Genomic DNA, 14,504 nt, shown 5'->3' with positions numbered 1-14,504 from the left:
AATAATAATTTAAAAACAGGCTAAATTAATGTGATTGCAGGTTGGGCAATGCAATGACAGCAATCAGCAGAAATCAGCAGAAACTGATAAATACATCAACAATTGGAATATTCACTCAAGTATCATCTGTGGGATGTGTGTGATCATAACACTCGAATGTGGATGAAACTTACTGGCAGAGTTTGAAGATGCAAACTTCCATTTTATGTTTCTCTCTCTCTCTCTCTCACACACACACACACACACACACAGAGCGAGAGAGAGAGAGAGAGAGAGAGAGAGAGAGAGAGAGAGAGAGAGAGAGAGAGAGAGAGAGAGAGAGAGACTCAGTGCCAAGAAGGTTTCAGCAGCGCTGGATGAGACAGGATGCCTCTGGAAACACGATGCACTGCATTCACCCAACAAAAGGAGTCATGATGTTATCTGTGCAGGCTGTCTAAGCATTCCTCCCCGTGGCACCATGCAGATACAGTAGCCCATAGAGTTACAGAAACATGAAACTTGACCTCATCTGCAATGTTATGCGGAGAAAAGGCAGATTAATTAGACCCACCTTATACACAGCAGCATTCGCCGCTAGCTGACCTCGGACAGAGGACAACAGCAGCGCACAGGGGATGAGGAGAAAAAGAGTAGAATGGCCCTGATGAAAGAATAACACCAGACACTGCTCTCACTGCTGCTATGACAACAGATGTAACTCCATGAAGCTGTGATTCCCCTGAAAGCTATCTCCCTTTATTCAGCCTCTAATGGCAGCAGTTTGGTTCCCTGCTCAAAAGAGACATGTTTGTTTGTTTGATTTTCTCTCTCTGATTAATTCAGATTATTTTATTTGTGTGTGTGTGTGTGTGTGTGTGTGTGTGTGTGTGTGTGTGTGTGTGTGTGTGTGTGTGTGTGTGTCTGGCTGCGTAGTTCCTGGGTGGAGGCTGTGAACCCCTGGGCTGTCCAGGGCTGTGAACCCCTGCACACATGACTGTGTGCATGGTTTCTATACCTAATCAGCATCCATCAATGCATATATACTCTGTCAATAATAATAATAATAATAATATATTTTTATATAGCACCTTTCTAGACAGAGTCACAAAGTGCAGCACATAAGATAACAAGTCATAAAAAGGTATAAACAGACAGTATAAAAAAGGACCTAAAATCGGAGACCACCACAGAAAAGGATCGGTGATGTAGATATGAGGAGAACCACTCTAAGGCAGTTCCAGATACACCCAGTGTTTTAGCCTTTCAAGGAGGATGTGGTGGTCAACAGTCTCAAAAGCTGACGTGAGGGCCAACATAAGTAGAACAGAGCATTTTCCTGCATCATTACTCATCAAAATAACAAAATAACAAATATTAACTACAGCATGGAATCAGAGGTTCATTGGATAAAAGATTAAATACCGTAGATAAAACTAAAGGGCTGTTGTTTTCACCTGTAGGAGGCAGAGCTGGAGATGTTGAAGTTTTTATTGAGACAGACCAGGATACACAAGAATAAGTGCATCAGAAGCACAGCTCAGGTCAAGTGATTTGGAGACAAAGTTAGAGAGGTAAGGCTGAGATGGTTTGGACGTGCACAGGAGGGATAGCAGATATGTTTGCAAAGGTTGCTGAAGATGGAGCTGCCAGGCAGGGGGGAAAGAGGAAGCCCACAAAGGAGATTCGGGGATATAGTGAAGGAGGATGTGAAGATAGACAGAGGCAGATGACCATAAATACATTTTCACTTCAAGTTTTCACCTTTAAGAAATATTTCAAAATGACAAAAGGGATTATGAAGCATACGTGTCTTTTTAAAGTAAAGTAGAGTCTTGAACATAACTGAAAATGTAATTTTAGTATAAAATATCTGGGAGGGGGAAAAAAACAAGGCAGAAAAGCCTTTACCACGGGACAGATGCCATTTACTAAAACGGTTGAGTCAAACGCCGCCTAGTGTTTGCGTCTATGCGGCGCTTCTTGTGTCCGGAACCTTTTGTCGTTAGGCGTTTACAGCCGAATGAGAGTTGAGCAAGCACCGGTCTCATCATGGCGAGACACCTTCGCTTCATTTCCCGGACGGTGATGGTCCAAAACGGGGATGTGGATGCCGCGTACAAGACTTTAAACAGGTCACTGCGAGGTTTTTGAATTTAATGTTGTTTGTCAGATGTGTTTGTTATCCGACCAGAGACGCGCTAACGGCCCAGGCTAGCTTGTTTCTCAATGTCACAGAGCTGCGCCTGCGCAGTGGGCACAAACACAGTTTACATAATACGCTTTTTCTGAGGCTTTTTTGTTTTTTAATTTTTAAGATATACATGTAATCAAGAAGCGGAATTCACTACGCGTTTAAAGTTGAAATTGATTAAAGTCTGCTTATTTTAAGCATACTAGCATCATTCGCGGTTTTTAAAGAGCATAACTTAAAAAAATCGACTTAAAATTGTGCTAGAAAAAACAGTAATTTCACACATTTCGACAATTTTATTTAGCTCTGTTGTTTAGTTGTTGAATTTGGATTCCAAAGTAAAAGCAGGGAGAATTCTAGGTTTTTTTCTCGGTGGGGGGTGGGGAGTTGGACGGGACCATGAATTAGCTGTGTGACCCCTGAGAAAATCATATAAAGAATAAATACAGTGTTAAGGACTGATTTTAAAAGACATTAGCCATGATCTTCCAGCCTGTGTGCAGAGTCCTTTGCCCCTATACAGATGGTATTACAGTGCACAAGAGTCTGTATAGTGAACTGCTAAAAGACTGTACTGCATGGTAGTAGAAGAAGGTTTTAGATCTGAAAGTAACTTAAAAGTAGCAATACTTCTCTGTAAAATGCGCTTTTCCAAATTAAAACACTACATGTAAAGTTCTAGGAGTAAAAGTACAAAAATAATCAAAGTACTTTAAGTAAACCCAAAGTAGTCACTATGCACCTTGATCAATTCTGTATAATGTTTATTTTTTATTTTATTTTTTTTATTAAACTAATGATTTCTTTTTCTTCATTTTAATGTTGAGACAGGTGGTACCTAATATACAGGTAGATAGATATTTAAATTATTTATCTTCAGTTTCATGTTAATAATCTAAAATTTGACAAGTGGGCAACTGAAAAGTAACTTTTATCTTTTATGGAAAATGGCAAAGAAAACACACAAAAATGTCTTTTTTCTCCAATAAGGTGAGTCACAAAGCACAATTAGCCAGAAAATTGGCATATCTCAACATGGTGTGCAGTGTCCTCTTTAAAAAGTGGAGAGGTTGCAGGCCTATAAACCTATCTACAGCAAATGGACAATATCTGAATATCTGTCACGTCCTTCAAAAATTGAAAAAAAAAATCCAGCAAAGACCTGACACAGAACTTGAGAGATGCTTCTGCCCTTTTAGCTGAGAAATGGTCAGTAAATCACTGCAACTATTCTCCATTTTACTAGCAAAATATATAAAGAAATGAGGGGTGGCCCAAGACTTTTGCACATTATTTTTGCATAGATTTTATGGATTAAGATGATTCATTTTTAAATGTTTATTTGGATCCAAAAGCAGAGCACGTACAATTTTTTGAAGGACTAACATTTCAAGATCAATTTATTTTTAGTCCTCTCTGTTATTTGGACTATTTTAAATACATATTTAAAGGGTATATGTTGTCCTGTGGTCAGGAACAAGTTACAGTTTATCTTGGCATTACGTCCCAGTTACAGTTTATCCTATGGCTAGGAGCCAGTTACGATTCGTGCTGTGGTTAGGTGCAGTTCTGGTTACAGTTTACCCATGAATCCGTACTTCAGTCTCATTAGAAGGTGACTGTGTTTGCATGCCCTCAGACTCTGAAAACGTAATGTTCTCTGTTGTACTTCTTACATTTTGACATTTTGACATTTTGACATTTTGTCTGGGTGAGTTACCGATTAGTCTAAAAAAAAAAAAAAAAGATAAATAAAAATGTAATGGTTTTAGCATATTAAGCACTTATAAACAGAGGCTGACATCTAATAGGAACCGATGCACTTGGGACTACATTTGTGTCACTTTTACTGCTCTTTCTGTTTACTAAGTCTAATCTATTCACACGTTTTTTCTGTTTACTCCAGGCTTCTGACTCAGGATGGCATTGTTGACACAGTGAAGCGCAAACGATACTACGAGAAGCCCTGCCGAGAACGACAGCGGAAGAACTTTGAGAACTGCAGGCGTATATACCACACGGAGATGGCCAGAAAAATTGCCTTTATCTCCAGGACAAACAGAGAAGATCCCTGGCTCGGCTGCTAGGGAGATGGCTCGTGTTGGAAAAAGAATGATGGACTGGATAAGACTGGGGAAGCAAAGCTGAAAGAAGCAAACAAGACCAACATAATGCTGCTGCCTGAGCCAAAAGGACCAGGCAAACGCAGACAAAAGTGGTGTTTATGTTGTCACATTGTAAACACAAAAGATGTGATTTAATTGTCTCCATTTTGAACATTTCTAATAAATTAGACACTTAGGACTTATCACAGTTGATCTTTTATTTGAATAACGAACTGGTGTATTCCGTAAACTCTGCTGTGTGTGTATTGGGTGATGTTTTTGCCCATATATGGCACTGGAAGTAGTTTAACGCGTCCTCATTTTCTGAAGGAAACAATGCTGCCGATGTTTTGCGTTTTTGTGTGTGTGTGTGTGTGTGTGTGTGTGTGTGTGTGTGTGTGTGTGTGTGTGTGTGTGTGTGAATGAGGTCTTGGCTCAGCAGCATCGTGCTGTAAATTAATTCAAGGTCACTACTGCACAGTGTGGCGTTAATGTCCACCGACAATGTCGGCCACCTCCTGCAATGCTGCTTAAGCGAGGTGCGTCGGCCGCACGTCTGTCTCGGCGGTTTCCAGCAGGGGGCTTTGATGTGTTCACTTGCTCTCTCCTCACTCACACAGGGAAAGTTAAACATTTTCACCACGCTTACTTGTCTCAGAGGTTACCAGGTCATGTTGATATCCTGTCCTCTGTCTTCAGGCAGTGGGTGGCATTGTAAGGACTGAGGGGAGAGCTCTGACAGATGACCTGCAGTATATTTCACACTGTAAAAGGTTGACTATCCTCACAACATAACTGCTTTTAAAGGATACGCTAATTTGTATGACTAGTGGATCTAACAGTAGTGAAAAGCGTTTTGGTTCTAATCCTCGCAGTATTTACAAATTTCCTTCAAAAGCAGAAAAAAATGTAAGTGTTGTGGAGGGTTAACTGGAACTACTTTTTGTTCCCACGGAACTGTCCTGTGGATTATCCACAGCTACAGTTTGTTGCTGGTGATTTTGTTAAACAATGCTGCGAGTTTTAACTCCATGCTGGCAGAGTAATGTCTAAAACATAGCCAAATTAAAATAGTGAGTGTCTGCATAGCTACAAACATATATACTACTTGGGCCACCCTACAGGAGCTGTTTAGTCATGAAAACCTGCCATGAAGTTCCCGGGCTGATGTTATTGTCAGGGGAGATTTGGAGTAAACCGGGGTATTTGGTCACAAGTACACTCCTTTGAAAACGACGTTAGTGAATAACTGACGTTATTTGTCCCAGGAATGATAAAAGGAAGAATCATATCTAACCTTGGTTCTTTTGATTGCACTGTAAGGTCAGAGTAGGCCTGCTGCTCCACACTGAATGGAGCCATCTGCAAAGGTGGTTATATTGATATGTTACCACCTTTATTAACCGCCTCTGCTGCTTCAAAACTCCCACCAGTCGACAACTGCAGGACTGGGTCATAGGTCAAATATTGGATCAGGGGTTTTCTTTCACAGGATGTTTACAAGATCCCAAGGAATACCTGGACCTGCTCCAAGTTAAACCAGTAGGCCTCGCCACACCTCTCGGGAATCCCTGGGTTAGGCTAAGGGTTTGGGAGGTATCATGTTTGGTTATTACAAAGATTGCCAAACAAACCCGCCTGTGTGTATTTGGGCACGTTTAACTAGGCACAGGCAGCAGTCACTGCTTGGGGAACATTGGTAATAGATAACAAGGCTCAATCAAAATAAGAGAAAATCTCTTCCAACAACATTTGAGGTGGATCAGATGGGGTACAGGCAGTATTAAGTAACAGGTGATTGGTCCATAGTTCAGTTTTTATTTTAAGGTTTAATCTGTGGCTTTTTTTTATGATGTAGACTGTGCATCCAGCAGACTTGGTAAAGTAATATCACAGAGACAGGCGCAAACACTTTTGTTGGCTTGCACCCAACATAAACACACTGCCAGCTTCCTTTCCACTCAGAAGTATCGACTACACAGAGGGCATGTCAACACTTAGAATAATATACGTTGCCACCCATGACTTCTAATTTGAACCAGCAGCCAACAATGACACTTAAGAAGTCTCACTGTAGTGCAGCTCATGTCAAATACTTTTATAGCCCCATATACATAAGCTTTAAAGAAAATATGCCTGGCCAAAGCTATTAGAACATTCATGCATATGTTGAACATCTGCATCCTTGATTCAATTATAATTGCCTTCAGTTGTCTGCATAGACAGCTGCTGGCAGTAGGCTCCACTGTTTGCACGGTTTCTTTATCAGTTGATGGCTGGTGCTGTTTGCATGGTTACAGTACCTGTGTCGCAATCAAAAAGTCTGGAACTAAGTGTACCTGTGCAAACTTTAGGAACATGAATCAAGCCAGTGTGACAAGAGCAATACCGACAATGTGCCATAAAAAGAGCATTACTGATCTGCTGATTTGTATAAAGAACCTGCACGCACTGCCTGGGAACTCTGGGCTCTCATTGGTCCAGCTTAAATTACGTAATTTAGGCATTCTGTTCACAATGGCAATGCATCACTTTTGTTTGAACGGTATAATAAAAGATTTCGAACTCGATCCGATTCCCTCCACCACACCCAGAGTTGTGGCAGTGCTGAATCTGACTTGTGCCATGCTTTCTATGTCACTCTCTTTTTTTCACTAAGCCACACCTCTAATGTTATTCACCTGTTCCCTGTGTTGTACCGAAATCATCATAAACATTTGTTTTTTGGCTGGAAAAGCTATTTTAATCAACTAAACCCACCTACACTTGCAGGTTAACAGCCCTCTTTTTGCATGTGACACAAGTGATTCACTCCTCAAGCATATATCTTATTACATAATTATGTAAGCCTGCCTTCCAATGGGCTCTCTCTCTCTCTCCCTCTGTGGCTTTAATAGGCCTATGTTGCCACATCTTCTTATCTTGTCCAGCTTGTTGACATTAACTTAATAATAAATAAAATTATTGTTTCTAGAGTTTATTTTAATAAAGGTTATATTAGATTGTACTGTAATCTGAAGCCAAAATTATGTTGTTGCTTCAATAGACTTTTATTGCATGCCTATTTAGATCTAAATCTCCCAATCAGTGGTTTGGTTTGTTGTTGTCAAGCTAAATGTATGCATGGAAGATGTTCAGGTGTTATCTTGGCAGGTGACCCCAGAAAGCAAGTTATCAACGCAAGACTGACACAAAATCCCTTTAAATAATATTCATCTTCTTCGGAAAGACCCTGCTGTGAACTGTGCATGTCTCTATCTCTCTCTCTGGTTAATGATGTTAATCAAGTGACGTGGGTGTCTTGGTCCATCACATGCAAGCCTATTGGAGAGCTTCAGTTAAGTAACAGACGGATTTGGAAGAATGTGGAGAGAGTGGGTGGGGGGCGGGAGAGTGCAGCCCCCACTGAAAAAGGAGAAGACTCCACAGTGTAGAGGTGTGTGTGTATGTGTGTGTGCGCGCGGGGAGGGGGGCACCAGCAGCGTGGTCTGTTATTACGCGTTGGCTCTATAATGTGACTCAATCTGCATATCAACATTTCAGATGCCAGTTGCCTCGTGCTGTTCCTCTCGCTCTGCATCCACACCTACCACACGTGCGGCCGTTGAAGGATCGGAGGGATCCAAACGCTTATACCAACCAACCGATGTTGTGCGTCCCGCCGATTGGCCAAGCCTCTCGGCCAATGAGGAAAAGAGCAGCTCTGGACTCAGCCAATCGCGACTCCGTACACGCTCCAGCACGTGTAGCGGCCGTTGCGCTCGGTGGGTACTTCGCGTGCGGGTCGGAGAGCTCCCAAAGTAAGTGAAACGCCACGAGCGGAGGTAGCAGAAACGAGGAGGGACTGGCTAAGAGGAGTTACAGCTGTGCTCACAAGTAGAGCCGTTAGTTTTTGTGGAAGTCCCCTCTGTGAGCTTTGATTTATTTTTTTTAAACTAGTTCAAATAGCTAACCGTTTTTTAAGAGTCCAACTCTCCTCCGTCCAAAAGGTAAGAAGCTCCGTCCTTTTCCTACACTTTATTGTATTTTTTAAGGAAAGGTGGCTCCTCTCTTATTATATAAAGCCTGCGTTTTATTTTTACCTGAGATAGACTAAACAGTAACTTTCTACATTTACACCTTTACATAGTAAATTTCCAGTTAGCTGTTTGACCACGGGTATTAATTACAACATGAAAACGGCATTATGCTTTTTCTTAAAAACATTTTCAGCTAACAATCACTCAGTTTGTAAGATACGGTTTTCTAGACTATTCCCAGTTATCTCAAACATGTTATAACTGGTATATAAGATGATTATTGCGTTTTACCAGCTTATCAGCAGCAGACGTACACATATTTGTGTCCTTACATAAATCATTCCCATATGTCTCCAGTTTTAACCATTAAAATTAAATACGTAATCTCCAGCCTTAAGAGGCAGTGATTAAAAAAATCTAGTGCAGATATAAACAAACTAAGCTCAAGGTAACTAACATTTGCACACAGCAACACGTGCTATAACAAACTTTATGTAACAGGCCTTTGCGAAAATTTAAGGGGGCTCGTGCGATTGAACTGCGCGTTTTTTAAAGTGAATAGCTGAGATTGCGTCGGTTGAAGGGCCTTCGTGTTCTTCCAGGGTCATAATCTATCAGAGTTGATCGTTATTGGCTCTGTCCTCATCTGGATTTTATTGCGGTTGCTGAGAATTTGCGAACACGTAACTCACTGTTCTTGGCAACAAGTGCACTTCTAATAGATATTGCATAAAAGTGATGAAATCATCGTGCTGCAGCATTGCAGTCACATGAGGGCTGATAAGTGTTTTATAGTAACATATGGATAGTATTTTCATTTAATGACTGTATTACTCAATCAAATACGCAGCTATTATAACTAAGGCGCCTTGTATTTTTTTCATGTTAATGTTACAAGTGATCTTCTATTTTATGTGTATTTAAAACATTTTGGTGCCCACCAAACAAATCCAGGTCTTTGGCCAAAGTAAAAACATTAAGACTGTGATAAAATATTGTTTGAATAGCAGTCAAATGCAAAGTTTTCTATTAAGTAACAATAAAAAGACTCTTTGCCTGACTCTTAACTGTATGCTGAAGGGCAGGTATGTTAAGGCTAACTAAGAGACATAAAATTCAGAGATGTATCCCCAGAAGCATCAAAACTGATCATTTGTTTAAGGTAATGTAACCTCCTGTGTAAATGATCCTAGCATCATCACACTGTAAAAAATGAGTATGTAAATGTGTTATAAATGCTATGGTTTGGACCACAAAAGATTTCACAAAAAAAGTGAGTAGGTTACTGATAACGTATTGTACTGTTTGTACAGCTTTTTATGATATAACTTCTTAGGAAGTTGAGCAGATTTCCCAGAAGAAGATTGCTTTACTCTCCAGTCATCCTTTTTCTTCTATTTATCCCAGCTGTCTCAGGGCCCTAGGTGGGATACACCCTGGACGTGTTATCAGTCTATCTAACTGACTAACACAGATTTGCTCACATTCATTCCTATGGCCAATGTTGAATCACCAGTTAACTAATATTCATGTTTTTGGAGTGTGGGAGGATGCCAGAGTACCCATAGGAAGAACATGCAAAAAGCCTGGATTCAAACCCTGGATCTTCTTGCTGTGCTACTGATTACTTTACTTTTATTCATAATCTTGATTTAAAAGAATTTCCTCAATCCTGTCTCCACAGATGAATTCATTAAGTAATTCCTCCAAATGGCCATCTTATGACTCGCTACCCTCCACTCCAAGCTTTCTACTCAGTGAGACTGAGCAGACTGAAGATGAGGCTGAAACCTTCTCAGAGGGAGAGGGGGACAGTGGGATTGGAAAGTTGCCTTCCGCCGATGAAGGAATCTCACTTTCTGGAAGCTACATTGGTTTACCTCCTCATACCAATCGGCTGCGTTTGAGATCTCAGTGTGACCGGTCTGAAAAGTGCTCTGACAAGACTAAACCTCCAGGCTCTGCCCCTTCTCCTGAAGACCACACATTATCGTCATCAGTGACACCAGGGGACATCGCTTTCGCTCAGAAGGTGAGCACTTTTCTTTTGGAATCTTTAGGTCTTAGTTTAGTTAACAGAAGTTTTTAGCTGTGTTAACTTTTAGTAAATAGCAGATTTTAGTTATATTAACAGTCTTTATTATTGCCTTTAATATTACAGTGTGCAGATTTGCACAGGTTTATCCATCCTCTCCTCGAGCTGCTTCATGGTTTAAAGACTGGCCGATTTGACCGAGGTATGTGTCTGACCAGTATCCTAAATGATCTTCATTATTTAGTGCATCCAATCTGGTAGTTATATCCAGGTACCTGCTTGTGTTTTTGATAGGCTTAACCAGTTTCCAGCAGAGTGTTGCTATGGACAGGTTGCAGAGGATTCTTGGAATCCTACAGAAACCTGAAATGGGGTAAGTCCACCAAAAATGATACCTAATGCTCACCTGGTTGAGCAGCTGATCCAAATGTCAAAGGTTATAGTCCTTACTGCTCCTACCCTCTCTCCACATTGTCCTGTTTAATAAAGACTTAAAATACCTTTCACAATAACTTTATTAAAAAGAAAACCTAATATTAATAGCAGTGTTAACAGCATGAACAGTGTTATCATTGTCACTATTACCCCACAGGGTAATTGTACAGTTCTTTTGTTTCTGCAGTGAGAAATATCTTCAGAATCTGCTGCAGATAGAGATGCTGCTCAAAATGTGGTTCCCTCGGGAGGCGTTTACATCCACAAACACACCAAACAAGACCACCACACCCAGAGTCGCAGCACACTGGAGCCAAAATCAGCTCCACATCCCAGTAAAGGTGAGCTTCCTACTGGATGTCACCATATCTGTGATAGTGTTGTTTAATGTAATAGTATTACTTTAAGGACTGAAGGAGAAAAAAAGCAAATTAATGTACATTTAAAAATGATTAGAAAGCATCTTAGTATTTAGTAGAGTATTCTGTCTCTCCAAGGTCAACCTCATCTGCTTTATTGTCCTTTTTTAGCTCAAAGATCTTAATTCTCTTCCAAGATGGCCTTGATTTGTTGTTATTTTTGGTTCTGCTCTCCCATTGCAGAAGAGAAAACTGAGCTGGCCAGACTCTACCCAGGCAGGCAAAGTCCCAGCCAAGCACGGAAAACACGGGAGCTGCCATGCTGCCTCTTCACTAGACACCATTTCCACGTGTTGGCGCGGATCCCGTACAGAACAGAAAACTCCAGAGGAAGAAGCAGACGAAGCAGCTGGGTACAGCTGTAGCTCTGAACACGAGTTTACACGCAGGACTGGCACTTTAAGCAAGCCGTCATATTTATGTAGCAGGAGAGCACATGACAATCGGAAGCACCCTGAGAGTTCTCCGCCCTCCTCCTCATGTGGCAGCCCAGCTACACAAGACAGCTCGGTGTCTTCAAGCAACATCATTACTACAAGTGACTCACCTTAGCTGGCCTTAGCTGACCTCGCTATCACATGGAGGTGCCTCAGCATGCCAGCGAGACTGAAAGCAGAGGGCGGACTCGATTACATAAGAATAAAGTTGGGCGTGGAGCCAGTCTGTGATGCTTATAAGGAACATTAAACCAGGAGGAGGAGGAGAACTGTACAGAGATGGTCATTAACCCCTAACTATCCAGTGTTGGGTTTTTAATGACACCAGAGTTATTTCAAAGTGTTTGTCTGAATGAATTTTTATATACATTGACCTTTAAGTTAAAAAAAGTTGGAAATACTTTTACATGTGTTAAAACAGTCTGTGCTGTGCTTTGTACATTTTCATATCATCGAACGCAGCTCTAAGCAGTAGCAGTACAGGATTTCATGCCATTGATGAAAAACGTGTTTGTAGCAGGAAAAAAACGAGTCAGTTGAATATAAAATACTTTATGAAGCGACGATTGGTTCCACGGCTGCTTACATTTTTTTTGCATTTGCACTATTTTCCCAGAGAAAATAGGACAAATTAATTAGCGGCTTAATTTATCGTGAAGCAACTCGCAAATTGATTACAAATATACCTCATTATTGAACTCAGATGACTCGAAATTTTATTTAGGAAAGTTTAAAAAGTATTTTTTCCAGCTGTCTGATTGTAGCATACAGTAGAATAAAGGCATGTAGCCGCTGCCAAAATGTGCCAAATTAAACCATGATGCATTATCATATCACAAGCAGCTTACTCTAGTGTCACAGCACTTAACGTACGCTCTTTGTTTTTTTATCTGCACTTATTAAGAACAGATGTAGTCCCACACAGAACATGACTGACTAGTAATTACTGAGCCGAGTTAGAAACCAAAGAAGCTCGGTCTTTCAGTTGGTTTTTATTCTGTGAGCTAGCTGTAGATAGGTGGACTTGAAATATTTTATTACACTTGACCTTGGGCAGGGGTCACTTTTTCCTTATTAGGTGATTAAACAGGAATAATATAATATTTAATCCTGTGTGACTTTGAATTGATGCAGCTGCACTTTTGGATGACAATGAGGAAATGTTACACACTAAAGGGTTTGTGATATTATTTATGAAAGCAGTACTTGAAAACCTTAATTCCATTCAGCAGACTTGGTGTGTGTTACGCCTGGGATGAGCGCTTTACAGGTTTTTGTAGGGGAAAGGGTGGGGGAGGAGGACGTGTCATTTGATTGCAGTAGAGCAAATCTAGCTTATTATTCATACAAAAAAGCTCCAAATGCATTGTGTCATCACGAGGGCAAAAAACATCCCTTTGTGCCCTGTTTTAAATGGATTTGTAACCCTGGAAGTGCTTTACTATTGAGTCATTATTAAGAAATATCAGAGGGAATACGATAAACAAAACACTTTCCATTCCATTTCTATTAAATACCTTAATATTTTTTTTTTGTACCACCATATTTTATAATCAGGTATCATTCATGTTGAATGACATTTCATCTCCGGTGGGTTCTTTTTGTTTTGGGTTGGTTTTTTTTTAACCAGTGAGCCTTATTTTATCACATAAAGCTTGCCTGACATTAAATCATACAAGAAAAAGTCATACGAAAAGTGTACTGTTTTAACCAACGATGGTAACATCATTTTGCCACATATGCCACTGAAAAGCGAATGTTTCTCAGGCTTTGTCCTTACGTGTGTATGAATTTTCTTATTTAAAGCAGAAATTGGAAGCACAAGGCGGAGAACAATAGTGCAGCGGTGTGTTGTGTTAGTCTGTTAAGATGTAGCATCCTGGAGTACACTTTTTGTTGTGCTGGGTTACACTTTTTATTTGTGATAAAGGAGTTAAGAAAAAAAAATCAAATTTTACAGTTTGATGTCTTTAATTTTCACTTGTTTTAGAAAATTTATTTCTTATAATGAAATTATTGCTGGTGATTTCTTGATAAGTACAGAATGACATGAATCAGCAAAACATGGGACATTTTTTCTGCATTGATGTTTAAGTTTTCTGCTTTCCAGCCACTAAATCTACCCCGTAAATATTTTTACAAGGCTCCTTTATTATTCCATGGGTTAGATAAGTACAGTTTTACTTGTATAGCATCAATTTAGAGCATATTATTGGAAGGTGAACACACTACATCATTGGGGTTAGGGTAACCGGTCATGGCACATTCAGGCTGCATTGAAAAGGAAAAAACAAGGGTGCAGATAGGCCACGAGTAACACAGCAAATAACAAGGTGGGACCAGTAACTGCAGGTCAGGAACATGCTGCTCCAAAGCAGGAGATACCACCAGAAAGACACAGGGAAGAGAGAGAGGAGAAAACACAAAGCACAAAAGTGGCATTTTCTATGTGTGGGTTATATAAAGTCGTTTTTATTCTTGTATTATTCTTGGTTCAGGGTCACCTGATCCAGCAGCAGGCCCAATTGTGAGCTTGGTAAAAAAGTAAAATTTCTCTTCACAGCAAAGTATTTTTTTCTGACCAGAACACCTCGTACACTATGAACTTATTTACTCTGCATTCTTTAAATGGTACAAACACAACATTTGGCTTCACACTGGTATGAACTAACCATCTGCTGTAGATTTCTCAACATTTTTTGAGGACACACTGCACAACATCCTGAGAAATTCAAAGTTTTGATGGCTAATTTGGAAATCACCTCATTGGTGTATAAGTATTAATTTTTGGCATTTTTTACTGACTCAACTAACAAAGTGGAAATAAATTGTGTGTTTTTGTTGGCAGGTTGTTTTAAATTGTATGTTATGTGTAGGGCCA

At 40.2% G+C, this 14,504-nt stretch overlaps 2 protein-coding genes across 2 annotated transcripts; both read left to right on the top strand.

Moving 5' to 3' along the window:
• The first annotated feature begins 1,986 nt into the window (after positions 1-1,986).
• mrps21 (mitochondrial ribosomal protein S21) lies at positions 1,987-4,481 on the top strand. Its single transcript, XM_065471931.1, has 2 exons — positions 1,987-2,114; positions 4,080-4,481. Exons 1-2 carry the CDS (start codon positions 2,032-2,034, stop codon positions 4,258-4,260), a joined length of 264 nt encoding a protein of 87 aa, XP_065328003.1. The 5' UTR covers positions 1,987-2,031; the 3' UTR covers positions 4,261-4,481.
• Positions 4,482-7,829: 3,348 nt separating this feature from the next.
• On the top strand, positions 7,830-14,455 carry ciarta (circadian associated repressor of transcription a). Its single transcript, XM_065470650.1, has 6 exons — positions 7,830-8,267; positions 9,982-10,329; positions 10,459-10,534; positions 10,627-10,705; positions 10,955-11,108; positions 11,370-14,455. The coding sequence occupies exons 2-6, from the start codon at positions 9,982-9,984 to the stop codon at positions 11,736-11,738; spliced, it is 1,026 nt and encodes a 341-aa protein (XP_065326722.1). The 5' UTR covers positions 7,830-8,267; the 3' UTR covers positions 11,739-14,455.
• The last annotated feature ends 49 nt before the right edge of the window (positions 14,456-14,504 follow it).

This window comes from Pelmatolapia mariae, linkage group LG22 (assembly GCF_036321145.2).
Source record: "Pelmatolapia mariae isolate MD_Pm_ZW linkage group LG22, Pm_UMD_F_2, whole genome shotgun sequence".
NCBI lineage: Eukaryota > Metazoa > Chordata > Actinopteri > Cichliformes > Cichlidae > Pelmatolapia > Pelmatolapia mariae.
The sequence above is the reverse complement of the archived record's forward strand: the minus strand, read 5'-3'. Positions and strand labels throughout refer to the sequence as shown.